We start from the raw sequence: 26,403 nt of genomic DNA, 5'->3' as shown, positions 1-26,403 counted from the left end.
TGTGTGTGTGTGCGTGCGTCTGGTATTGTCTTCATATGTGCCTCTCCGCATGTCCCGTACCCGTCCGGGGGTTGGGGTGGGGTTGGGGGGGGGGGGGTCTGTGTCGTCGCCTTCTGCGGCCCGGGAAGGAACCGCTCGTCGCTCCGCGCCAGGTGTTGTCACTTGGCAGGAGGTCCTCCGCCGCCATCCATCACTTCCGGGTCCGGCGGGACGCAGGGCTCACACGAGAGAGCCCCTCCGCCACCCTGTACTCGGCACCAGGGGACCTGGAGACGGCGGTTGGGGTGGGGGGGGGGGGGGGCGGGAAGCTTCTCGCCACTTTGTACTCATGTAAACCATAATCAGGGCCGCCCGCGGACGAGATGTAACGGCAGCCTAACCAGCCGTGGCGTCTGGAGGGGGGCCCCCTGTCGGTCCCGCGTGGCCCGTGGTCGATGACATGATGACGTAGAGCGCCGGGAATCCGACTCGCTGGGGGCCCCCCGGCCGGGCTTTCTGCAAGACTAGGAATTTACAACCCCTGGTCTGCTACGGAACCGCCGTGTAACGCTTGCGGCGGTGTGATGCGTCAGGACAGATGTGCGGTGTGTGTGTGTGTGTGCGTGTGTGTGTGCGTGTGCGTGTGTTGCTGTCACCAGTGTGCAGAGAGCGGGCCGTGTCTGGGCTCTGTGATGGGCCCGGGCCGCATAGAGCGACTACCTGACCTCACGATCATTTGTTGTTGTTGCTGTTGTTGTAATTACGATGGTAAAAGAGAGGAAACCGGTTAGGCCTCACGTTATTGTTTTGCGACCAGAGAGAGAGATGAGGTATCAACTCGGCTAGACGGGCCCCGAGAGAGAGAGAGAGAGAGAGAGAGAGGAAGGAAGGGAGGCAGGGAGGCAGGCAGGGGGAGGCCCTCGGGTGATACCGCGCAGGGGGTCGTCGGTGGGGTTTTGTGTCTTCCCCCTGTCAATCACGCGCACTCTGATTTCCCTTTGTTGTCTGGAGCCCCCCCCCCCCCCAACATGCCCCTCAGCAACCTGTGGCTGCGCCGGCACGTCTTTGTGTTGCAGTGTGGGAACGTCGCGGTGCTGGTGGACGTGCACGCTCTGCCCCTGGGCTCCCGGGAAGAGGACACCAGCTGGTTGACTGCAGAGCACCTTGAGGTACGGGGCACGCAGGGGGGGGGGAGAGAGAGGAGGGCTTGGATGGAGAATGTGGTTGTGGATGTATAGCTCATGTTCCGGTGGGTTAGGGAAGGGGCCGGGGGTGGGGGTGCGCTGACAATAGGAAGCTGCAGCGTGGAATCTGAAATGACTTTAAGCCTTCTCTTTCTTCTTCTCGGGGATTCTCAGGGAGAAATGCAAACTCTTTCCTTTTACAGGAGCACCCAACCCCCACACACCCCATGTGAAAAAACACCTTAGTTGACAAGACAAAGTAGTATAGTATACCCACATAATTTTTCCTTAGTATTACATCAATTAATTAAATTGATTAACTTTGATTGGGTTTGCGTTTAAGGGAAACCATCTCCCTCGTTATTTGATATCGTAAGAGAGAGTATTGGTCTCTCCAGACGCGTGTTGGGGAACAAACCGCGGTCTGCAACATCAACACCGTTTTAACTATGTGCAGAGAAGTTGAGCTGTTTACGTACTACAGTCGAAGCAGTACTCAAAAAATATGTAAGTGACAGTTCCTCATTTGAAAGTGGTGTCTGATGCAGATAAAGGGGATGACGGTTCTCTGATTGTGAGTCCCTGTGTGCTGTGTTGTAGGAGGTAGCGGTGCTGGTTCAGGACGCGGTGGAGCAGAGGGTGAAGCAGCATGCAGAGAACCACCACAAGCCGGCCAAGCACAGGAAGGAGCTGCCGCCCGCCAAGGCCTTTAGCGCCACAGGTATAGTCCACACACACACACACCCACACACACACGCATGTGTACACGCACACGTGCACACCAACCGAAACACACGTGCACACCAACCAACGCACACACACACACACACACACACACACACACACACACACACACACACACACACACGTGCACACACGTGCACACACATGTGCACACACACGCACACACACACGCACGTACGTGCGCACATGTGTGTGCGCATACACTAACCGACACATACCCACCGACACACACCCATTGACACTCGCACACACACACACACACACACACACACACACACACACACACACACACACACACACACACGTGCACACCCACCGACATACACTAACACACACCCACCCACCAGTAAAGCAGTAATCTACATCCACAAAAGGAGATCTCCTCAAATGTTCTGCAGTGTAGGGAACATGGATGATTCTGTTTTTATTGCAGATAGCGATCATTGAAATATTCAGAGGACGCTAATTAGAACACATGATTTATCGGCTTTGAATTCAAGCCACAGCTCATTCCTCCAACAATCAAGTCATTCATTCTCCTTTCTTCTATTCCTCCATCAATCTTTCCTCGCTGTGTCTGTCACCAGGCGTTGGATCTGGAGGGACTTTTATTTTCTCTTTTTTTCATGTTGAACTTGGCTCTTTTATTTGTTCGGCGCCACCACTTGTTCCATTTAACCTCAGCTGCAGAGATATGACTGTACTGTACACAGGGGCAGGTTACACAGATCCGCAAGAAGGGTGGGAAGGGAGTTTCAAAACATTCAGCAATGTGTGTCATGGCTACCTACTGCCCCGGAGAGGAGTGTGGGAGGAGAAAACAACCCGACTAGTTGAGGCACGGTTGGCTTTCGACAACCAGGGTGTGACCCGTGGAGACTAGCACTGATACGGTGCTTTTCCTATTGTGTTGCCCTGTGTTTGCTTTGGAACATCTCGCATCAGGGTTTCACATGCACGCTGGGAGGCCATTAAACACAGCCAGCGCTAACCTCTTCTCAACGTGTTTTTTTTGACACGCCTTTGTTGATGAGTTGTCAGGCAGCCTAATAAAAAAAGACAGGAAGAATGTTATTGTCAGGCAAATAATTAATTCATCAAAACACAAAAGCCAGTGAGAACGGCATACCAAGCACTCACGTGAAGGGCTGAGGGCCCCCCGGGAGCCATAGTCACCGTTTGCCAGTTCATAAGAAAAGAACAAACCAGATTTGGGGCCGCTGTTAACCATTTTCTCGTTGTCTGGATTGTCAACAAATTGAGAAACCGCAGTTGCACAAGACAGGACAACACAGTGTTACCGAATGGTTATGTCACATCTTTGACTGCTCTTTAATCGTTCTTTGCAGCTCTTGACCTTGGGCCATTACCTGTCCAAGTAAAAACAGTGAAGACCATTTGGAGCTAGCAGCCCTTAGCAGCTAGCAGTTAAGGGCCGTTAACCAGAGCTCACTCAGCAGGCCAGGCCTGACTGTCAGAGGGGGATTACAGGGCAACCAGCCCCATAAAGTTTCTCCTGTAGCAAAAGAACAAGACTCTCACGCTACACCCTTTCCAGCTACGCCTTAGCCTCAGCTGCACATGTGCGTCTGCGTGTTTGCGTCTCTGTGTCTTTGTGTGTGTGTGTGTGTGTTTATCCACACACACAAACGATCACACATGCATATGTGCACCTGCCCGTTGGTATGCAGATGCACAAGGGTGCAGGCCGCGGCATGGGCACAGTATAAACATGTTGTCAGCATTTGCACTAGCATCAAGCTCCCCGCGCGCACAGGCCGAGGTTTATTTGCACACTTTCTCTGTGTATGTGGTCGGTGCTTTGTGCATCATTGTGTGTGTACATACTCGCACAGGGAGCGACCGTGAGGGAGTGACACCGTGCTGCTGGGTTATAGCCTCCCCTTGGGCTAGGTGTGAACAGGCTGACAGGGTAAGGTTACTGAACAGCCTGACATGTATTCCCAGTGACAGACTGAGGACAGACGGGCTCATGTTGGGATGACTGTACTCAAGACAGTGAGACAGACAGACAGACAGACAGGCAGGCGGATAAGAGAGCTAGACAGACAATGCTGTGCATGGAGTCACACACACACACACAGACGAACGCACACATACAGATACAGGCACACACGCCACACACAGAAATACAGACGGACACACATTCGCATAAATGAAACCCATTGATGCGCATCAACATTCACATGTGAAGTCGCACACAAAATACACATTTAGAAACATGCAGGCATACACACATGCTCAACTGCACACCAACAGTCACACAATGACTCACATACACGTACACACACTGATCTGTGTGAACAAGGGCGAGATGAGCAATAGTAAAATATGCATGTCAAAGATGATTAGGTTTCCTGCTGCTCTGCCAAGAACAAAACTATCGGAACATAGCTCCATTCCAATATCGGAGCACCCCCACCCCCACCCCCTCCCCTCACTCTCTCCACCTCCCCTCTCCTCCCTCTCCTCATGACACGAACCAGAGTAGCGCCTCAGCGACGGCCTCGCCACAACCCACGGGCTCCCGGTCCTCTTAAAGGTCTTAAGGGAACGTATTGACATTCTTGGCTTTTCGGTCGTGGCCCCACGTGAGCGAGCGAGGTAGAGCAGAGCCTGAGGAGGGGGAGAGAGAGAGAGAGAGAGAGAGAGCCTGTGAGAAGCAGAGCGGCGGGCATGTTGGAGCCATAAAACACGGACCACAGACTCCTGGCTTTGGGAGGGAAGCCCGGCAGACCTCAGGGTGGGTATTAAGTATGGGGGTCATTCTTTTATTCTTTTTTTTCCTCCGACAGGGTCAAACGCTAACCTGCTAATCCTCGCAGAACTTTGAGACGTTCAATAGGGGTCGTACCGTCCGGTGGAAGATTGTCTTTCCGCCGGTATCCCAATAAACGCGTTGGCTGTTTGCCTCCCGTGTTTATTCATGGAGCTCTGCGAGCTACCTGAGGGAAGGATGTGTGTCAGACGATGAGACACAGTGAGGCCGTGCGCGTGCGTGTGTGTGTGTGTGTCTGTGTGTGCGTGCGTGTGTGTGTGTCTGTATATTTTCCACGTGGTGTGCACACACGCGCGGGGGCCTGACGCCGAAGGTGCCAAGTGCGGTTCCGTTATTGATGTCTGGCTTCCAGGAATAGGACCGGGGCGGCGCGGAGCTGGGTTCAGCCTGTAAGGTGGTTGGCGGCGAGGACGCTGGTGCCAGTGTGGGCTCCCCAGGCCCCACGCCCGCCGCACACCCGGCCCGCGGAACCGCGTAACGGCCTCAGCTGTTGGCTCTTCAAATGAGCCATCAACAGCTCTGAGCATTCCACCGCGCTGCGCTGCGACGTCCGCGTCCTGAAGGCATCCGAGGAATGGGATATTTGTGGACTTTGTGTTTTTTTTTTTTTTTTTTTTGGCAGGGTTTATTTAGTTAAGTTGCATGTTTTTGTGCGCCAGTGTTTGCTTTAGCGCGCGTGTGTGCGTGTGTGTGTGTGTGTGTGTGTGTGTGTGTGTGTGTGCGTGCGTGTGTGTCTGTCTTCATGTCCAGCACACATAACACCCATTGACCATGTCATAGAGGTTTAGTCCCTTATCTCTTGGGAAGATAAATCCAGCCAATTTCCCTAAATCTCAGCTGCCAATTTCTTTTTTTAAATGTCAGCCACAGCCTCCCCCCCCCCCCCCACACTCCTTCTCTTCCATCTTCATCTTCCTTTTTTTTTTTTTTTTTTGAAGGCATGCTACTTGAGAATTCATGATTAGCTCATAGTGATGTGATTTATTTATGTTTTGAGAGTGCTGGACATGGGGAACTTTTCCCACCAAAACCTCTTGGCTCCGACCGAGCACAAACGGACACGCTGGACCCTAGAAGGCTGGGGAGCCGGGGGGAGAGCTTGGGAGAGGCTCGCTGCATTCTCTCTGCTGGACTGCAGCACACCCACATTTTTACAGGGTAATTACACATGGAAGAATGAGCGGGTAGTGGGTTCTCTGTGTTTAGAGGAATACTCTTTTTTTTTTTTTTTTCGCGTGCGTGTGTTATTTGATATGAGAGGCATTCAAGGGAGGAAGCTGGTGGTTTACACTGTTTGAACGTACTGTCCCGTTTTCTGTTGGTGAAGATGCCCTGATCTGCCCCTGCAGGAATGACTGGGAAGCCCCTCTTTGTCGGATCAGGACCATGAGTAACAATGTCCCAAAGCATATTATCAGGTAGACGGAAATAAAACAACTATTTGCCTTTACTTATTGTTTAATCTTATCTTATCTTACTGAAGTAGTTGACTCAAGGATATCACTACCTATTTTGTTCTAAGTCTAGTTCTAGTTTCGTCTGGAAGCGATCGATTGGGGACAAGTTCCCTTGTCCCCAATTGGGGCGTAAAACGAGACGAGTCCCATTCAACACAGATTCAGCCATTTCAAACTTCCACATGAACACATGAACAGATGAACACGTGAACAGATGCCTCGCGTCCACGCGAGTCCAACCGCGCCATCGGTTCGTCTGTGGCGTCGGTTCCCCCTGGCCCTGTCGCGCCGACCCCTCCCCGGCCTCCAGCCGCCACGGCGAAAGATCCCACCGTGGTACCCAGCCTCCTCTCCCTCTTCCTGGCCAGGGCCAGAGCTCGGGTCCCCTCTCTCTCTCTGGCTCTCCCCTCTCTCTCACACAGGTGGTGGGGCTTTAGTGGGAGGGAGCACCTGCCAACCCGTTCCCCCATGGCCACTGCAGGCAGCGCAGGCATTTTCCCAGGCTCCCCAGATGAATGGTCACTAATAGCCGTGGGAGAGAGCTTTGCGAGCCATGCACAGTGTACCACTGACTCCCCTTGGCAGCGTCTACCAAGGAGGCTTAAAGCTGCCTGGCCGGGGCCACTGCGGACGGAGCACAAGTGTTGCCGGATTGCTTTACTTGTGTGAGAACGTGTTTACGAATGACCCACCAAGAATGCGGAGGATGTGTGAAGAGCCGAAATGAAGGGGGCGGGCTGTCCGTGTGTGTGTGTGTGCGTGTGTGTGTGTGTGTGTGTGCGCGGGTTAATTATTGCCTTTTCTTATTGCCTTTCTTGACGGGGCGCTCGTAAAAAACGGCCTGCAGTGTTGACGTGTGTCCAAGAGTGTTTCGGTCAGCGAGGCATTTCGCTAAAAGACATATTCTCCCTCCCCTGATGGCGATGAAAGGGTCCACGCTCTGTGGGTCTGCCTGAGAGACTCTGGGGCTGAAGGTATTGTGTCGTGTGACAACCTGTATGGTTAGACCCCCACAACCCCCCCCCCACCCCCATCGCTAGCCCCTGCTATTAATACGTGTGTGTCCGTTGTGTGCTGTGCGGCCTGCCTGCCCAGAGCAGAGTGCAGGCTGTAAATAGAGAGGCATGCCTGTGGCAGGGTTACCTGCCCCTTGCTGCGGCCTTGCCGGCTGCAAGGCTGGCCGGGATCAAGGCGGGTGGATGGGTGGGGTGGACAGGGGGGGTGGGGGGGGACGGGGGGGGGGGGGGGGGGGGGACGGGGTGCATGGGAGGAAGGGGGGTGGGAGGATAGGGGGTGGGCGACCTGTGACAGGAACAAAGGAATTCCAAGGCCCTGGATGGAAATGGATACCAATTGGAGTAGCCTCCCCCAGCCTCTGCCATCCACCCCTTTTACACCCCCCCACTCGCCCCGCCCTCCCAACCTCCATTCAAAACCCCCCCCCCCCCCCACACCCAGGCCCCCTGGTGCTTTGTGGTGTTGCCGTGGCCCTGCAAATCCTGCCTGTAAGCCCCTGGCCTTACTCAGCAGCTATACATTGGACAGTCTGACTCCAGCGCTAACCCCCTCTCGCCATTCTGGCCTGCAACACACACACACACACACACACACACACACACACACACACACACACACACACACATTCTCTATTATCTACTCTATTATTTTTGTTTCTATCCCATTCACTTGGCCTTCCTGCTCCATTTCTGCCTCTCTTCTCCTGGTGTTCTGCTGTTAAGGTCTATCTTCCCTCTATCCTCTCTCTCTCTCTCTCTCTCTCTCTCTCTCTCTCTCTCTCTCTCTCTCTCTCTCTCTCTCTCTCTCTCTCTCTCTCTCTCCCTCTCCCCACAGGGTCAGCTGCAGTCTCTTAGGACATGACCGCAGCCCCAGTCATGGCTGTCACACCACACTCTTTCCCATATAATTAGGGCAGAGGAATGGTAGCCTGAGCACGGATCACATTCATGTGACTGTTCCCCCCCCCCCCACCCCATTTCAACCGCAGCTTGGTCAGGGTGACGGCCCTCGCTCTCCTGAACCGGGGCTCGGTCGCCCGGTCCTACCGGAGTGAGAGCTGTTTCAGAACTTCCTCTGAGTTTGGCTGTGTTTTCCTCCTACGCACGTCCGTTGATGTCTTCAGTGAGAAGTATGCCATATCTCTTACATATCATAGGATCTCCTCTGGGCTTGTGTGTGTGTGTGTGTTTTATGTGTGTTTCAATGGAACAGGTGTCATGGCTGCACAGTGTGCCAAATCGACCTTGTGCCGTCTGAAACTCTGAGCTCTGAGATGGCTCCATCAAAGCGAAGCTGCCCGACTGTGTAATTCGGCCTTTATGCTTTTATTTTCAGGTACAAGGTCACGACAGCCCTTAAGACATAAAATAAAAGCATTTATGAATTATGGATACCGGCTATACACTTGTTTAACCCCTCGCGTGACCTGGCATGTCTGCTTCTGTTAAGCAACGTTGGCTTAACACAGAACAAATCTCCATGTTTTCTGTTGTGAGCCTTCGTCCATCTAGGTCAACAATCAGCACCGGTGAGCTGATATTCAAGGGGAACGGGCAATCACAGGCACTCTGGGTCCTTGATCGGGGGGTGGGGGGGGGGGGGGGGGGGGTGGGGGGGGGTGTTCAGGCAGGGGTTCAGACACACAACATCAGACAACATTTATACAAAGTAGCTTAGAAGGAAAAGAGGGGAACGGTTTCACACTCACTTTCATTAGCGGCATGTTTTGCTTGCCTGAGTTGTGTTGTTGGTCGGTGCTCTGCTGCAGGAATCTTTATGGCCGCCGGCGCTCATTAGGACCTAACGATTGATCAAGGCGACGGGCTTGTGATTCTTTTATCAGGCCATGTTTCTATTTTTCCCCAAGAGGATTGTCCTTTGCTCTGAAACCCCCCCCCGCCCCTCCCTCCCCCCCTGCTCCGATTGCCATGGTCACATGCTGTATTATGGGCTGGCCCCCACGCTAACACGCTGCGTCCCATTTCGTAACCGCGAGCAATGGTTCACCCAAATGTTTAATTGAGCGCTCATGTGCAAATATTGTTTCAGGTGGACGTTGAGCCAGATGATAAGGCACTGCGCTCAGACACGACACACGCTGAGAGAGAGGGAGAGGGAGAGGGAGAGACCGGGGGAGAGCGCTGGTCTTCCTGGAAAGCCCCTTAACCCCCCCCCCCCCCCCCCCCCCCCCCCGACTCCCCCTCTCCCCCACTTCCACCCACCCTCCCGTACATGCGGGCAGCTTCCTCATGCTCTCATGTAACTCTGCCCCGTCCCCCTGCAAGAGCAGTCAACAGTGTCAAAGACGAGGGGAGAGTTTTTGATTAGACAATATTGCCCAGCCCGGCGGACAATTTCTCGTCCTGTGTCATTTAATGCGATACTCTGCTTCCCCTGGCCCACTGACAAATACAGCAAGGATGTTGCTTTCCCAGATGCCCCCCCCCCCCCCCCCCCCCCCCCCCAAGGCGGGTCACTGTGTTGTGCTCAGAACAGGATTCTGGAAAAGGACTACATACGTATGTATGCACAGATATTGCATTGGGCGGTGAACAACAACAGCAGCAGTGGGCCGTTGGTTGGGGGTGGGGGGGGGGAGACAAGAAGAAGAAAAAAAGTAGTGGGCCAGGCTTTCAGTTCTGTGGCTGTTTTTAATGATCTCCTCAGGATATGACTGGAGTTAATGAAGTCTGCACCATGGGGGCTTACCTTTGACCCTGGCTTGAATACCTCTCACCCCTCTCTGTTCCATTTTACAGTGCTAGTTACTCCGGGTGCCTTTGGTTTGTTGACTTTTCTTTCCCTTCATTGTTTTCCCAGGAAGCGGTGAAAGCTGTGGGGATGTGTGTGTGTGTGTGTGTGTGTGTGTGTGTGTGTGTGTGTGTGTGTGTGTGTGTGTGTGTGTGTGTGTGTGTGTGTGTGTGTGTGTGTGTGTGTGTGTGCGCGTGCGCGCCTCACTGCACAAGTACAGTAAAATACCCTTGGCAGCCGACCCCATACTCTCCTGCATCTTGTTCTTGTTCCGCAGTCGTCTTTGTGGTTGTGTTTCTCGATGGCCGAGGCAAACTCTGCTCAGAGGCCCTCTGCGTTTCCTAGCATGTCTCCGAGACCATTGCGTGACATTGCTTGTTTACTGTACGGTTCGATCCGTCATAATATTGTTCAGCGGCAGGTTTTTACACAACAGCAGACTGGCCGGGTCGTCCGCCCTCGAGGAACTCAGGAAATCAGAGCTGATCTTCCAAGGTCCTCTCCCCACACAGAGCAGCGGTCGCTCTCTCGCAGCACTGCGGGTTCGAGTGGCCGCAGAGAGAGAGGCCACCCATTCCCTGAGGAGGCACCGGCAAAACTGTTTGTGAGAGAGAGACATGAATGTAAGCTTAGCACGAGAAAGCCCGGGCGAGGGGCCAAGAGCAACTCTGCACTGCACAGGACGTTATAAAGTTGAAGCAACAGCTGATGTCTTGAGTCAGGCCGTCATGGAGTTGGGAACCAAGTCCTCGTCCAGACGTCCCTGTCAGACTTTGTCCTGGGAATTGGCCGAGCTCAACCCACCAGGGGAAAAGGCAACTGGAATACTTGTCGAGCACAGACATGAGGCAAAAGAGTGTAATGGACTGAATAACAGCTCTTCCAAAAACACAGAGCGCCATCCATGGGCAATGAGAGATGTTTGTTTCCTGGTGGCTCCACCATCCCTAGAATGGGCAGGGAAAACAGTACCCTTCTCCAGATCTGCATTCCTCTCTGAGTAGGCATCTAGCACGGTAATAGACGACCGTGGGGGCGTCCTGCTAAAAGAGAAACGTTGGATTCTTTCCTCATAAAGGAACGATCCCAGACAATTAAGGTGCCCTGCCATCTGTATTTATAGTAATGTATGGTTTGTTTGTCGACATCCTTTTGCGTAATAAATGGCTTGATCCACGGTGTTGTGTAAATGCCACCAGACCGGAGATAATTGAGGCATACTGTTTCGGATTGGGACGTTCTGAATCAGAACCAGTTGAAGTCTTCTATCCTGCCCCCCTGTCCTGTCCTTTGAATTTTATTCATGCATTGTTACAGCTGGAACAGTGGAACTATAATACGAGGTGAAAGGCCCATATTTGACACTCATTAGTGTATTGGAAGGAAAGGAAGAAAAATATGTTTTTTTACATGGCATAGACTAAAAAAACAATAGAAGCGTACCTTGAAGCAAAAACAGTGTCTTGTCATAAACGCACAATTAAACACTTGTTTAACAACTTTCCCATATGTTAGCTGCAAAGAAACACCTAGGCTACCTATAGAAAACCAGTCCCCACACACGTCCTGTATATCAGCCATTCAAAGCTGCCACACGACCCACCTGTTGCTGGGAGACCCCTCGCCTCAGGGGCCCCACCAGGATGGAATGCACCTACAACCATCTCCACCGCGGAGCACCGTGGACTTTTCTATAGAGGAAGTCCTCTCCTACACTTAAAACCCGAACCAGTTACAGCTTATCCTCGAACAGGATGTCCATATTTGGTTCCGCTGATCAAAGCGCATTTGGAACCATAAAGAAGTGTTTCCAGAGAACCATGGCTCTATTATAAGGTTGCACCACAGGAGGCCTTTTGAAGTCCCTGCATTTGCAATGCTTTAGTTATGCACTCTGTACAATAATAGAATACATTTCAACCTGTATGTGAGTTTCTCACACAGAATGCCCACTCCTGTAAAACGATCCGTCTTCAAAGGAGAGTAGCAGCATCCAGAAAAAACGAAACTCACCTCCTTACCAACAGCGCAGATTAGGCCCATTATTATAGACTTTGTAGCTTTGCATGTTAACAAACCATTAATAGGCAGTCAACAAGTGTAGGAATAAACAGTAGGCGTTTTTCTTAAGGGTGGTATTTCACTTTAAAGATTCACCCTGGAGGGTAATACATTCTTCAGCAGGAGCCAGACCGGCAAGTTCAGCAGCCTGTCACACTGATAATAGCTTCAGTGTATTATTCATGAAATATTAGAGTGAGGTGTATTGAGATGTCAGGCGTTTTCCTTTTCAGTTATTTCTGGCCTCAGTTTCCCAGGTGTCTAGACTTGCACCGGTAATGTTGAGGGGATGGTCAACAAGAAGTGATGACAAGAGGTTGATCTTATTTTTTACCCATGTTTGTTTCACTCACTTATTTTCACATATCTTAAAACATTACATCCTGTGTACCCTAAACCTCTCGATTGTACATGCGACCAAAGGGTGTAGAAACTAAAGACAGAAAATCTATTAATCAGTGGATGAATATCTTTCCTTTTATTCACCTAACATAAATAATGTGCTATTTCTACTTGAAAGAAAGTATGACATAATGCACTATAGGATACAATGGCACAGCCTTTTGATCTCACTTTTGCTGATAGTCACATTTGTATATCTCATGGTAAGTAGCTACTGTTTATTCCATCCACTTAGATATTGACCATGCAGCCCAATCCACATGCCAAGAGAAAAAGACAGAGACGGTGCCATCAATCATTAGCCATTGGGCTTTCTGTCCACCTGTGACAGTTTTGTGGCGAGCCGTTTTCTCTAATACCATGTCATTATCTGCTGTTCCCCCCAAAATGGCTGCCTCTTCGAAGATGATAATTAGATGCTACAATTGAACAGGGAATTCCCTAGCCAACAGTGAAAGGGAGGGAGGGAGGGCATTGACATACGCCAAATTGACCAGTATGCAACCACGTCCTGTCTACTAAACGTATTACAGTCAACACATCTTGTCCTCCCTTCCTAAGCTACCCCATCTTGGTATGTGATCATTATCGTCTGATTTATTTAGGGGCTTACTGACCATTATCAGTGGTTTTAAAAGCTGCCCCCTGGATATAAATGAGTTTCCAGAAGCTGATGGCTGAGTGTAGATGATAGCTGAGTCTGTGGGTTCCAACCCTCCACGACTCCAGGTCATCTGCCAGATTGGAACCACCACAGAGGTGGACGGACACAGACTGCCCCCTAGAACCGTCCGAAGCAGAGCACACCCATAGGGCAGCAGCAGCAGCGCCTCTTTCAGATTTGTTTACCCCCCGGGACTGTTGTGTTGTTTATTAGGAACAACTGTGTTGTGTGTGTTCGTTGGGGCCCCGCTTTCGGTCAACAAATTCCTACCAGATTAAGCAACAGGCCTGCGTCTTTGCCCGGCGCATCGCACATTCCGCAGATAATGACAAACAGAGTAGAGGCCAAGGACGCCGCTTACGGCCCGGCCCGGTGTCCAGCCGAACGCAGAGCGGGATGGACTCGCTAATGCTAATGCTAATGCTAATGCTAATCCTTGGGCTCCCTGCAACAACAGCTTTTGTGCAACTTTCCAATGTAATCGGTTTAATTAGTTGCAGTTTGATAGTATGGTACATATGCAAAAAAAACACATCGACCCTGATTTATTTTCAGAAAATTACCAATAAAGTAAATTAAAAAAAAAACAGTAAAGCACAAGATTTTGCTTCTCTCCTCTGCTGTTCAGTTTGAACTGGAAGTGTGTGTTCCTGGTTCCAGCCAAGTCTGGCTGTCTCCCATCATGGGAGGCCACGGTGCACCAGTAGTGAAACCAGTAGTGAAACTCATTCCCTGCTTACACAGGAGCCATCATATTTGCGTTGGCCCGTCCCATCGTTGGCCTCCTTTATTCATCTGCTTTGTCCACCTGTTTTGCATGGGCCACACATCGATTTGAATAGCAGCAGCAGCAGAGTAGTGGAGGCTCTCTCTGACTGCAGCCTCATGCAATGGATCAGATCGCAAGCATTCCAACCATTCATACAGAATATCCGGTGTTCTGCCAATTTCTGCTCCCTTGTCAGGTTTTTTACCTAGTGTAGGTAGCAACAATTTTCTTTTGTTGGTTCTGCGCATGCGCATGACGACGCTATTGAGTATTGGTGTAAATTACACATACTGTACCCCTGAAATCTCCAATAAAGACATTATAATACAGTATCACAATATGCTCCCCATATTCTTACAGTGTACATGGGGCAAGTAATGGTGTAAAATGACGTGATTCTGTAGTGGGAGCATCTTTTGATAGAGGCAATTGCTCTATAGATTAAATACGCTACCAAACACATAAGGTAGCTCTCTTTGATAGGGTAGCATGATTCGATAGACTCTGATACTGTATTATAATGTCTTTATTGGAGATTTCAGGGGTACACTGTGTGTATTTTACACCAATACTACACCATGGATAAATATGTGCATGCACAGAACCACTAGGTAGCAATATCTGACAAGGGAGCAGAAATTGGAAGTCCCACGCTCTCGATATATTATGTAGGTCAAAGATCTTTTTTTCTTGTTTTTTTAACTACATTTTCCCTTTATTTTCGTAGGTACAAGCTTCAACCTGGTGGCAAATTTTCTGAAGAGACATTTCAACCTCCGATGTCTTGTAAAAGATCGCTATGGAGGTATGCTACCACTTAAGCTTTTCTTTTACCGTCAATATGTCTGTTTAATGGGCCCTCCCTCCGGGCTCTCCCCTAGCCACATCTCACACAAGAAAGTGCTGTCTGATCTCGCAACGGTCAGAATGTTTACCTCCCTTCCCCCTTGTCATTTCCACGTCCTGTCCTTACCTGCTCGGGTGTTGTGGAGCGAGCAGACAACCATTAAGTGATTCTCCAGTGTAGTGATTCTGTAAGGGGGGGGGGCGTGACGGATCCATGGTCTACAGAGGGCAGTAATCCATCTCTCCGGTCCATCTACAGCCACTGACCCTAGGCCACCTTATTCCGGAGCCCAAGGTGATCCCCTTCCTGACGGTGTTAATTCCTGCTCTCACGAGATGTTGATGTTCAAGCGCTCGGACCTGCTGCGAGCTGTGGTCTTGACCTCGGCGAGCAGGTCCCCCTCGCTTTAAGTGACACACGGTCAACTACTGTAAATAATTATAAATGTTCCATTTGTAATTCAACTTAAATAAAACACTCTTTTTGGCTCTGGTGTTTCACGCTAGTAAATATTTATGTGTCAACGTAACAACAACATTGGGGCAACCAAATATTTAGAGAGAAACGATCGGGGCCACACACGATGTTATTAGCCGTTCCAATTCTCAATGTCACAAATCTCAGTCAGTCATCGGGTAGTTAAGTTATGTTTTTATTATATGGACTAGTTCATCTGAAAAAGGATTTATTCCGCTAATAGATTATCAAGCTGCCGACGTGAACGATATAAAAATAAAAATAGTTCCTAGTGCTTCTACGGTCCTACCCCCGGAGCAGATAAAACATCGGAATCGCTTCCTGTGAGGCCATTTTTGTCGAACGTCAAAAACGTTGCAATAATTCACGCCGTTCACGTGGCTCATAAAGGCCGCCAACGGTCTGTAAACTGTCATCTTCTCCTCGGTCTGAGGTCTAGTAAAGACTTGGAGCTCATTCGATGGCCTCACTAACCTCCACCGCAAAACTACCCCCCCCCCCCCCACCCGCCCGCCTTGCCTGTCTTAAGTCGGACCCCCCTTCCTGGAGTCTGAGCCCGCACTTATTAACCAGCCCTGCTTTGCTCTCTGTCTTGTGTCTCCTCCCCGGCCCGCAGAGCTGCGTGTGTTTCCTGAGCGCGGCGTGGTGTGTGTGAGCCGTCCGGAGGATGCCTCGGCGCGGCCCGGTAACCCGAGCCAGGCGGCGGTGAGTGCTGTTTATACTCCGGCGTTTCCTCTTTTAGTCGCCTGGTATAGAGAGAGAGAGAGAGAGCGAGAGGGAAAGAAAAAAAAAACCCAAAACACACCCGGCCGCACGGTTTCTGTGTGTTATTACGGAGACGCCGCGCGCCAAGTTGTACGAAACCCCCCCCCACACCAACGTTATATACGCTAGACCTGTTTACACACGGTGGTCTCCCATCCTGCTGGGCATGACGCGCGGCTAAGCCCCCTGAACCCAGCCATGGGGAAAAGCAGGGGGGAAGAAGGCTCTGAAGCCAAGGTATCGCTGGGAGAGCCAGGGATTAGCTAGGGCCCCCCCCGGGAGTCGTCTGCGTTTCACTGCCGCCGCCGCCATGGGAGTGTGGCCCCTGGTACTCTCACTGGGGTTTAATAAGTAAGCAAATTAATAATCAAGTGGGTCGTTAGAGGGCACCAAGCGCTCCTCCGGAGGAGTTGTTATCTTTATTTGATGTGTGAACCAGTGAAAGACAATAAACCGTGGATTCAAGGATGGTTGCACAACGTTACATTTGAGGACAAGGACGTCTTCTCGTCAGCAAAATAAGCTTCTTGTGTTATCTCGGGGGATCTGCTTACACAATAATAAACTTCGTCCAGCCAGCGTGGAACTTGATGATTTGAGAAACTTACGCCCAACGTTTGCACAGTTCAGGTTTGTGCATATATTGTATTTTTTCTTTTTCTTTACGGAACTGGAAAATGCATTTCGATTGAGTGTTTTGGTTCCAGTAATGCCGGCCACATGCACAGGAAAAACAAACAAACAAAACAAATGATTTCTTATTTGGAAAACATCCCGGAATAGTTTCCACATGGTAAGGCGGAAACCCCTTTTGTCTCTAAAGACAACAGAGGCCCTGGCTCCCCGGGCCTAGCGGGAATGGCGGACGGCTTTAACAGGCAGACGTATCTAAAATTACATCAAATGTGCAAGTTATTTTCCCTTTAAGAAGGCCTCCCACTGCTCCCCCAGCGCTCCCCCTGCGCCGGCCAGGAGATACGCTTGCACACTGGAAGGGGGAACATTCTGCCTTGTCAGCCCAGCAGTGCAGTCAGAGGCTGTGTTCAGACTGCATGTAAACGGAGGAGGAAGGGGGGCGGGGGGTGGGTGGGTCACATTTTCAATCATCTCACATCTCACATCTCACATTTTTTCGCTCGTGTGGCGTGAAAAATGGAAGCAATAAAAAGTAACAATGTGAAATAAATGTGATTTCATTTGTTTCCATTCGGGATGGAATGGGTGGGGGGGCAGCTTAGAATTGTAATAATAAAAAGAACAACTGCAGAGATCCGTCAGAGTGGGTCTGTTAGCTCCGTTTAGGTTGCGTAAGTTGCGTAAGGTTGAGCGCCTGCCAGAATGTATGCCGGAGACTTTCAGATAAAAAAATAAAACCTCTGGCCGTGCAGCCGTGTGACGCTAACTAGCGTAATGCGGCTGGCTGGGTGGCGTGAGTGGGCGGGGCTAGGGAGTGTCCGTAGCACCATTCCTGCAAACAAAGAGAGGTGCGGGCTGGCCAGAATTCTGTTTTATAGGATGGGATTTTAATGATAACATTATTGAAATAACTGAATCGATCGGCATTGACTGTAAGTTTCGAGCAAGTTGTGATGTTACACATTACAACTTCAATTCAGACATCTAATCGATTGAAGCATGCATCTAATCATCTGACCATGCATTTGTTTATGGATCACTTCTAATGTGATTAAAAATCTAATATAGCTTGTTAAGCAAAGTGTTTACGGTGTCACTTCAGTCCTACAAACTGTCCTTCCTGTTTACGTGTACATTCTTGTCTGGGCTGTTGATATGATTGTCTGCAGTCCGGCATCATGCGCCATGATTGATTGGATTCAGGTGGAGGGGCGCTGGGTGTTTTCCCCCTCTTAATGTGTATATCATGTTGCACTAATGTCCAAGTCATGGGTCTTTAGACTGCAGCTCTCTTGTTTTTTTTCCCTCTCCATTCATGTGAAGGGCAAGTATCTGTTGACCAGTGCTCGGCTAAACCCACTCCCTCCCAGGAGTATTCTGGGAAAGTATGGTGGAGCCTCTCACCTTGGCACCGAGATCAAGGGCAGACATCGCTCCCATCACATCCCGTGATCAGTGGCCCTCTGTTTTTCTATGGAGGCTTTTTGCTATTGTTTCCCTTTGAAAGTCCTCCGCAGTCTCCATCCACCATTTGGCGTCCAATGAAAGCATCGATTGTAATATTCTGAGTGGAGCGGCGCAGTCGTCAGTGAAGAGTTCAGATGGTGTAACTGAGTTTTCCAGTTCAAGGAGGCACCGCTGTCGATTGCGTTCCTCCTCTCAGGATGTGGTTCTCCGGGCTCGCTCAGCGCGAGCAGAGGGATTTGGAGGGGTGGGAGTGCTGTGGCAGGGCTATAGCCAGCCCAGCCTCCACACTGCTGCGGTCTGCAGAGGAAAGATACCAGACGGCAAGACTCAAAGTATTTCGGATGACAGAAATAATTATTTGTTTACTTCCTCCACTCATTTGTCAGATTTTGTATTTTTTTTTGCTCGTTGATTTTGCTCGTTGCCAGGAAAGTCTGAAAGCTGAACGTCATGAATGAACAAAACAAAAAGACTGATTGACTCACAACTGTTTGTCAGTGGGCTAATATCTGGATAATGAGTCCGTTGAATATGTATGTCAGAAGTAATCAACAGTTTAAGAGGGGGTCTTTGAGTCCATGGCTGTTGACATTGCGAGCCCATTGCTGCTCCTTGCCCGGCTCCGACCAAAAAAATGTCTTGTTTTCTAACTTTTTTGGTGTGTGTGTGTAATTTGTTGAACAAAATCCATAGACCACAGTGGAAACGTAGACTCACCAAATTAGCACTTTTCATAAGGTCAGGGGGTTACGGTGTGAGGGAACCAGGGTGACATCATGGTTCTTCTTTTGCCCAGTCCAGTGAAAGTCGGCTCTTAAAGTCATGCAGCTCTTTATCTGTCATGCCCAACAGCTCTCGCATTGTGTGCGTACAGTTTAGTGACATCCTGAGCCCTGCTTCAGGGCTGCGGATGTCGTGGATTTACAGTAAAACTCAGAGCAGCCAGCACAGAGCCTTTTGAAAGGCAAATCTTCATAGTTGGACTGTTTGCATGATGCTGTGAGAACCAGCTAATGAAAAGCAAAAGGCAGCTCTTTTGGACCGTGCGCCCAATGTAGCCTATTTGTATTTCGATTGACATTTAAAGCGTGTGAGGGACTTATAAAGAGATGCACCCGCCCCCTTTCATGAGTCAGCACAAGAGGGAGAGGGGGGGGGGGGGGGTTGGGAAAAGACTGTGGCTGTTGTTTTGTAGTAGGGCGTAGAGTGGGCAGCCAAGGTGAGGGCCCTGCTGGGCTGCAGAAGGCTGGATCAAAGGCAGAGCAGATGTGATTCTGTCCCCCCTTCCCTTGCTGCAACCCTGACTTCCCTCTCCCCCTCTGGCACCTGGAACACTCTGTTTTTGCTCATGACCTCAGCACGCCTCTGCTGCTACAACAGTTTACCACAGCACGGCAACAGCTCACTCAAAATGGCCCCGAAGAAAATACATCTTTACTCGTTTCTCTCTTCCACCCCCGGTTCAGTTTTTGCGGTGTTAAGAAGAAACTCTACAGCACAATTAAACTGCAAACACAAGCAGCAAAGACACTGGAATCCACCGATATGAGCCGATCAGTCACAAAGGGATTTGAATAAGCTGGGCACCGCCACCAGACATAGTTGTGTTGGGTTACTTTTCAAATTACCGTGCAAATAAAACAAATTCCCTGTCTGGTGTGTGTCTAGATTGAAAAATGTGATGGATGGCTGTACACAGTACTTCAGACTCCCTTTATACTCTATTACCTGACACCCTGGTTGCTGTACTTAGCATGAGGGGGCAAAGTTACAGGGCTGGCCGGTCTCGGTGCTTATAGATGGAGCCAGGGCGGGGCCAGGACTTTCTCATTGTGAGGGATAATAACACTCCTCCTCTTTATAGCAGTATGTGCCCCTACATGTCTGTGGGCTTTGTTGCATGGGCGATGCGGTGAGCTTAGACAAATAGCGCTCGTTTCTGCTGTGGGCGTGTGTGGAGCGTAGAGATATTTGCGTTTTTTGCCCTTTTACGAGGGCAAGTGCCGACAGTAAAATGACTAAACGTGTGTGTATCTATTGTGCTTAAGCTTAGGTTTAATAACTCAAGAATCCAAATACAGGAATTAAGTACTTAATATTCCATTTACAAAACTTGAAAATCCAGCAAGTCCTAATGGTAGGTAGGATGGCTTCTTCTTCTTCTTGATTTAGCTTCATGCAATCAAGGAACATTTCAAGCCCTGTTCAGATGGTGTGGGTTTGTGTGCAGGGGGGGTTGTATAGAATAACATGTGTTCATATCTCATCTGTGGTAAACCTTAAGTGTCTGCCAGTTTTTTTCTTCATGGAACGAACCTGGATGTTTTCCAGGGTTTCTCTTTTATCACACACACTTTCATAGTAAAAGTGTATATTAACTCCTGCAATGCCTTCCAAAGAAAACCAATATAGCGCACCACTAATAGACAAATACCCAGTTGCACCATTTTAAGATGCCCATGGTAGAGTGACAATAAAAATACAAATACCCCATTTTATTTCCTTTGGGTTTGGGGACAGGGATGAGATTGTGGATGCAGTCTGATCCTGTGAGACCACCAGCGACCAATAACCGCTCAACCACTTGTATACAATTGACCACAGCTCCCCCAGCGAAACTAATATTATCGTCCGAATGTGGCTTGAGCCCACGCCAGACATGTAAACCAACTAACCAGGCTGGGGGCCAACATGCCCCTAGCAGACTGCAGGCAACGACGAACGTACGTTTGATTCTTCAACACGTTGGATAATTCTGGTGGATATAGGAGTAGACATGGAGACTACTTATCTCAAATATATGCCCACACTTAAGTACATACTGTTCAGATTCTGAGAAGAGGTTAAGTATCCAAAGCCAAAACCAGGAACGCCAAGAGCTCTCCTCAACGGTGCCATGCTGTCAAGGTCTATTAGGCCCGAGCCGCCCTATTACGTTAAAGAGCAGCAGCATTAGAAAGAAAGATAACCCGATATGATCTGAAGATCATTTTTTACCGACCCCTTAATCTCTGGCCGTATAAGAGGAGAATAAACAATGTGCTGTAAGAAGTACCGATTCCTTATTTCCCAGCGTTATCCTTATAATTTGACGTCCAGATGTGCTCGCCGGGGTGTCTCCGGTGTGTCGGCGTGATGTTGTTTGAATGCCCGGGGAGGAGGGCACGGTTAGACTACTGTACGTGTTGCATCACGAGAGCTGTTTCACAGCCCCGTGTGGGGGCGAGTAGACTGCAGACTGGCTGGCGGTGGCCGGGTCTGGGGTGGGGTGGGGTAGGGGGAGAGGGGGGAGACAGCGAGGGAGGGAGGAGAGGGGTTAAAGAGTGGTTGCCGAAGGAGACGCGGTTGCGGCGGTGGCTCAGGGTTTGTATTCACCACCAGCCCCCTTGGCTCCGCCCACTCTTATTCACCATCGCCATGGCGACACCACCACAGGCCACCACTGCACCACACCACTGAGGCCACCTCGGTTCCCACACTTTACCTGCCGGCCAGTTCCCACAGCCATTTCATAGATGATCTTTCTCTGTCTCTCTGTCTGTCTGTCTCTCTCTTCTCTCTTTCTCTCTCTCTCTGTCTCTTTATGTCCCTCTCGCTCCGTCTCTTTGTTGTGGAGCAGAAGGAAAATAAACAGATGGATGGTTGTTTTCCCTCTGCTCCCCTCTCCTCATCTCAGTGTTGTGATGAAATGCGCACAGGAACCGGCCAGGAACTGTTAGTGCAACCTAATGTTCTTCTGCTGTCGGGTTCTTCTTTGAAGTTCATATTCACAAACATACAGGCCATTACCATGCTAATGATTGCACCCACAAAGGGTGGGTGGGTGTGTGTGTGTGTGTGAGTGTGTGTGTGTCTCTCTCAAACGAGAGAGAGAGGGAGCTAGGGAAAGGGTAAGGAAAGAGACAGAGTTGAGACAGATCATTCAGCCCACACTCTTGACATTGATTCCATTGCCACACAAAGGAGAGGCTGTGGAACACTTCCTGTGTTAAGGATTCTTGTGTTTGTGGGCACGCTGAACCCCCCCGCCCTCTCTCTCTCTCTCTATCGTTCTCTCGTTCTCTCTCTCTCGTTCTCTCGTTCTCTCGTTCTCTCTCTCTTTCTCGCTTTCTCTCTCTCACTTTCACTCTCTCACCCTCTTACTCCCTCATTTTCTCTCTCTCGCCCTCTTACTGAGCCTCAGTTTCGCTCTTATTCTCTGTCTCTCTGCCTCTCTCTCTCGCTCTCTCTCTCTCCGCCCATTCCTCCGTTCTGCAGATCATGTTGATGTACTGGCCCGGGGTTCACACACCCATTGCCAAGCCACAGTAACCCAACTTGGCCTTTGAGCGGGGGTCATTCGCTTCCTTCAGGCTCCTTGTAAACGTGCTGATGTATTGTCATAAATAATTCAAAAGGATATATTATTTTGCCTAATCAGCATCATATGGGACTAACTGCTCTGGCCGCACTGGTAACGGGAGCTGGACGTTTGTAAAGTTTACCAGTCATATTGTTTATTATATAAGTAGTCTGTTAGGACGGTTGAGTAGGAATTGGTAAATACACGATAATGTGTTACCAGAGTACAGAAATAGCAGCCGTAACAGCCTATTCCCACAGTGTTAAGCTACTGGATTATATTGATTTGCCAAGCTTACTGGTGCTCATTAAGTTCCGTCATTATAGTCCTAATTGGCTTTTATAGCTGCTTATTTGCATTTGCTTTACTTAACACACACACACAAACACACACACACACACACACACACACTTGCATGTGCAAACACACGCACTTGCACACAAACGCAGGCCTTCCCCTGTGTTCAGGCCCCGGTCTGTTTGGGTTCAGCCAAGTGAAGGAGACATGATTAACCTTTTATTAGTGGCCTGTTGAAGGCACACATTGGTGGGATCCAATCTAACTCTGTTCTGCTCCAGAGGCCGGCCGGCCCAATATTAACGGGACTTCAAAGTATGTGTGTCTGTCTAGTGAACTTTTAGCCTCTTTTAACTGGGAAAGTTAACCTAAAACAGTGCTTTCCATGACAGTGACCAGGGATACAAACACTGTTTATATACGCACACACACACACACACACACACACACACACACACACACACACACACCTACTCTCCTTTACATTTGTGGTTATTATGGAGTCCCCCTTCCTTCTTTCTACGCGTCCTTTCCCCTGCATTGACTACGTATGTGTCGTTGTGCATTCCTTAATCTTAGTTTTCACTTGTCAACAGCAACTTTTTCCCCCCAAGAGCCAACATCCCTCTCAGACTCCCAGAGCAGAGAGTGTTGAGGCACAGAGCCTTCCCTGGATGGTCTGGAGATCGGTTCCCTTGTGAGGCTTTGAAGTGGTGTTCTAGAGCGACGTCAGTCATGCAGAGGATTCCTCCTCTGTTGCCAGAGGCGGGGTGTCGCTGCATGACTTTGGAGACAGGACGGAACCCAAGTATTTCAGTGTAATTCATCGTAGCCTCGGTGTAGTGGTTAAACTGCGCAGCTCGGTTCATGTAACGTAGCTCGGTTTGCGACGTGGACTCGGGGGCAAGAGCAGCTATGCTGTAGCCGGTCATTGAAAAGGGAGGTGGCTGAGAGCCAGCCGTTCCCTGGCTCTCAGTCGTACTTTGTTATTCTATAATTGTTATCATCTTGCCGGTTATATTTCTTCTCTCTGAGATTAAGTCGTATTACAAGTAATGTGGCACTCTGGGCTCCGCAGCCAAGACGATGACACAAGGCCACTGCAGCGCCAAGACCTTTCTCGGCGGCCGCCAGGAATAATATTTTTTTGTTGACACTGATTCTGTGCTCGTCCTCTCCAGACCGAACGGGGCGAACAAAGCCGCTCAGAGTATTTTTCCAGAGTGGGAGGAACCCAAGAGCCCCTCAACAGCTCCGTGAAAACAAAGAGGAGCGCACTTCAAAAGATGTGAGCAATGATCTAATGCAGAACCCCCCCCCTCCCCCCCCCCCACCCCACCGGTCCGAGTGGAAGCATGTGCATCGGGTCACAGACTAGTAGGTCCTTCTTCAAGCTCTTCTCATTGGTGTTGTCGTGTTTCTCTTTCAGGGCCAGACACGCTGGTGTCAGAAGAGAGACCCCTGGTACGGGGAGGTGGGGGACGGTTCACACAGGAGATACCGCTGAAGGCCAGGGCGGGAATCCTGGGGAGATGGAGGACCCTGGCCCTGGGAAGCCCCCCACAGTGGTAGAGCACCCTCAGGTGGAAGGTGGCCCTGGACAGCACCCTGATGTGGGAGGACATTCTGGGGTGGGACAGCACCCTGAGGTGGGCAGGAACCCTGAGGTGAGAGGATGTCCTGAGGTGGTAGAGCACCCTGGGGTACTAGAGCGCCCTGGACAGCACCCTGAAGTTGGTGGGAACTCTGAGGTGGTAGAGCGCCCTGGCCCTGGTCATCACCCCGGGCTTGTAGAGCGTCCTGGGCCGGCCCAGCCTGAATCAGTCCCTCAGGAGAAGGTCTCCAGTCCTGCAGAGATCTCCATCCTAGAGCAGCGTACCCGCCTCACCTCCCCAGTGGACCCCCGGGTCCAGGTGGAGGAGAGGCGGAGTAGGAAGAGGAGGAACGCTCCCTCTCAGCAGGAGCCCCGGGCCAGACCCCACGGCGCCCCCGTCTCCTTCTCCTCCTCCCAGCAGAAGCCAGCTCAGAAGACCCGAGGCGGCAAACGGGCCAAGGCCGGCAGCGTCACCGGGGAGCCCCTCACGCCCACCGCCAAGAGGACGTGTCTTGGAGCCTCTCCAGGTGTGTCTCCACCACCGCAGCTCGCCATCGCCGGCTCCTCCCAGACCTCAAGTCGTGACCATCATCTCCCGCCTCCTCCTCTGCTCCCTCCTCCGTGTCCCCCGCCGCCGTCACCCCCCCCTCCCGCGGTGGAAGCCAAGGCAGCGTCTACGGCTTCCCCGGGCTCCGCGCGCAGCGAAGAAACCACAGGGGAAGCGGAGCTGCTTACTCCAGGGAAACCGACCTCCAGGCTCCCCCTTACCAGCAACGGCACGGAGCAGACAGACCAAAACAGGCCGGCCGCAAGTCTGAGGGGCCTATCTGTCAGGCCCGTGTCCCCGGGCCCCACTATTAGTTCCAGACCCACGCTCCGGGGGGAGCAGGGGAGAGAGAATGTGCCCCGAACGTCCAGACTGCGACGGCTGAAGAGGACCTGAGTGTGGGGTTACAGGATCGCTGATTGATTCTGTATGTTGTGGCAGTTAACATGGTGTCAGGTTAGATGTTATCTCCACCGTGTGTGTGTGTGTGTACACACATCTAAACTCTCACAGCCTACACACACTTGACATAATTACATTTTTGTTTTCGTTACACATGTGCTTTGTGCCGAACCCACTTACTTAGACACACATGCAGACACACTTATTCCCATGTTGTTCTAATCACTGTTCTTATGCACGTACACACGCACATATTTGACACACTCCCCTCCTCACATTCCAGCCCCTACACTTAACCAGACATGCACTCACACACAAACAGACAAATAAAATGCTAAACATCTTGTGGATATCGATACGTGACTGAGTTTTGCCTTTTTGTCAAATAGTTGAAACGGCTTCTTGTCTCCACCCAGATGTAGCGGTGGTCAGGAAGGGGCTTACGAATTAAAGTGAATAAAAACCTTTAATTGGAGTTTGTATTTGGTTTTGTGTTAAAGATGGGGGTTTACAGACAGGCAGGAGCCACTGCAGTGCGTCATGGCTCCTCGCCTGAAACACTGGCTCCTACGCGTCTGAAAAGCCGCCAGTTTCCTCGCTGACGTTGTGGTGGGAGAAGGATTCCTGTTTCCACTTTTTACTTCATCACCCCGCTTTGTTTTTCAGGGATTGTGTCGATCCTTTTTGTATTTCGTGGTTTATTTATTCATGTACTATTTCTACTCTTGAGCGAGGGGATCTTTTTAAACGGCAGAACGTGAAACCTTTTTGCGAGAAAATACAGCAAAAATGCGAGTTGCAGCGAAGGAATAGTTGGGGTTTTTGTGGTAATGGCTGGATGGCTCTGCTGCTGGATGTTAAGGTGTAGCCCTTGGTACAGCCACTGACTCCATAGGCGAACCCATGCTCCCATGGAAGGATACACAGGAAGATATCCTACATTGGACCGCTAGGGGCCAGAAAGGCATACTTCAGTCCTGGCTGGGGGCCTCCAGTCAAGACCTAAGACGTTCCACTAGATGAGTCATCCCGGCGGGCCTGTGAACATTTTTTTCAATACATTTGGTATTTCTTTTACGGAAAATATTTTTGCAAGGTTTTGAATAATTACGTTTTTCCATCTAAAAGGATTCCCTGAGACTTTCTGGATCCCCATACCGTTGCCATTTGTTTACAGCAACCCTTGGTACACAATACCGCT

At 50.4% G+C, this 26,403-nt stretch overlaps 1 protein-coding gene across 1 annotated transcript in view; it reads left to right on the top strand.

The window, feature by feature from the left end:
- The window catches only part of slx4ip (SLX4 interacting protein), a 32,951-nt gene extending 7,527 nt beyond the window's left edge, over positions 1-25,424 (top strand). Inside the window, exons 3-8 of the mRNA XM_084471047.1 lie at positions 1,056-1,148; positions 1,764-1,884; positions 14,556-14,633; positions 15,769-15,857; positions 23,841-23,947; positions 24,089-25,424. Coding sequence (XP_084327173.1) covers positions 1,056-1,148; positions 1,764-1,884; positions 14,556-14,633; positions 15,769-15,857; positions 23,841-23,947; positions 24,089-25,196 — 1,596 coding nt within the window. The 3' untranslated portion in view covers positions 25,197-25,424. The remainder of the gene's footprint in view (positions 1-1,055; positions 1,149-1,763; positions 1,885-14,555; positions 14,634-15,768; positions 15,858-23,840; positions 23,948-24,088) is intronic.
- The last annotated feature ends 979 nt before the right edge of the window (positions 25,425-26,403 follow it).

This window comes from Micromesistius poutassou (genome assembly GCF_964030765.1).
Source record: "Micromesistius poutassou genome assembly, chromosome: 7".
NCBI classification, from domain to species: Eukaryota; Metazoa; Chordata; class Actinopteri; order Gadiformes; family Gadidae; genus Micromesistius; species Micromesistius poutassou.
Note: the sequence above shows the minus strand (reverse complement) of the source record. Positions and strands in the feature narration are given on the sequence as shown.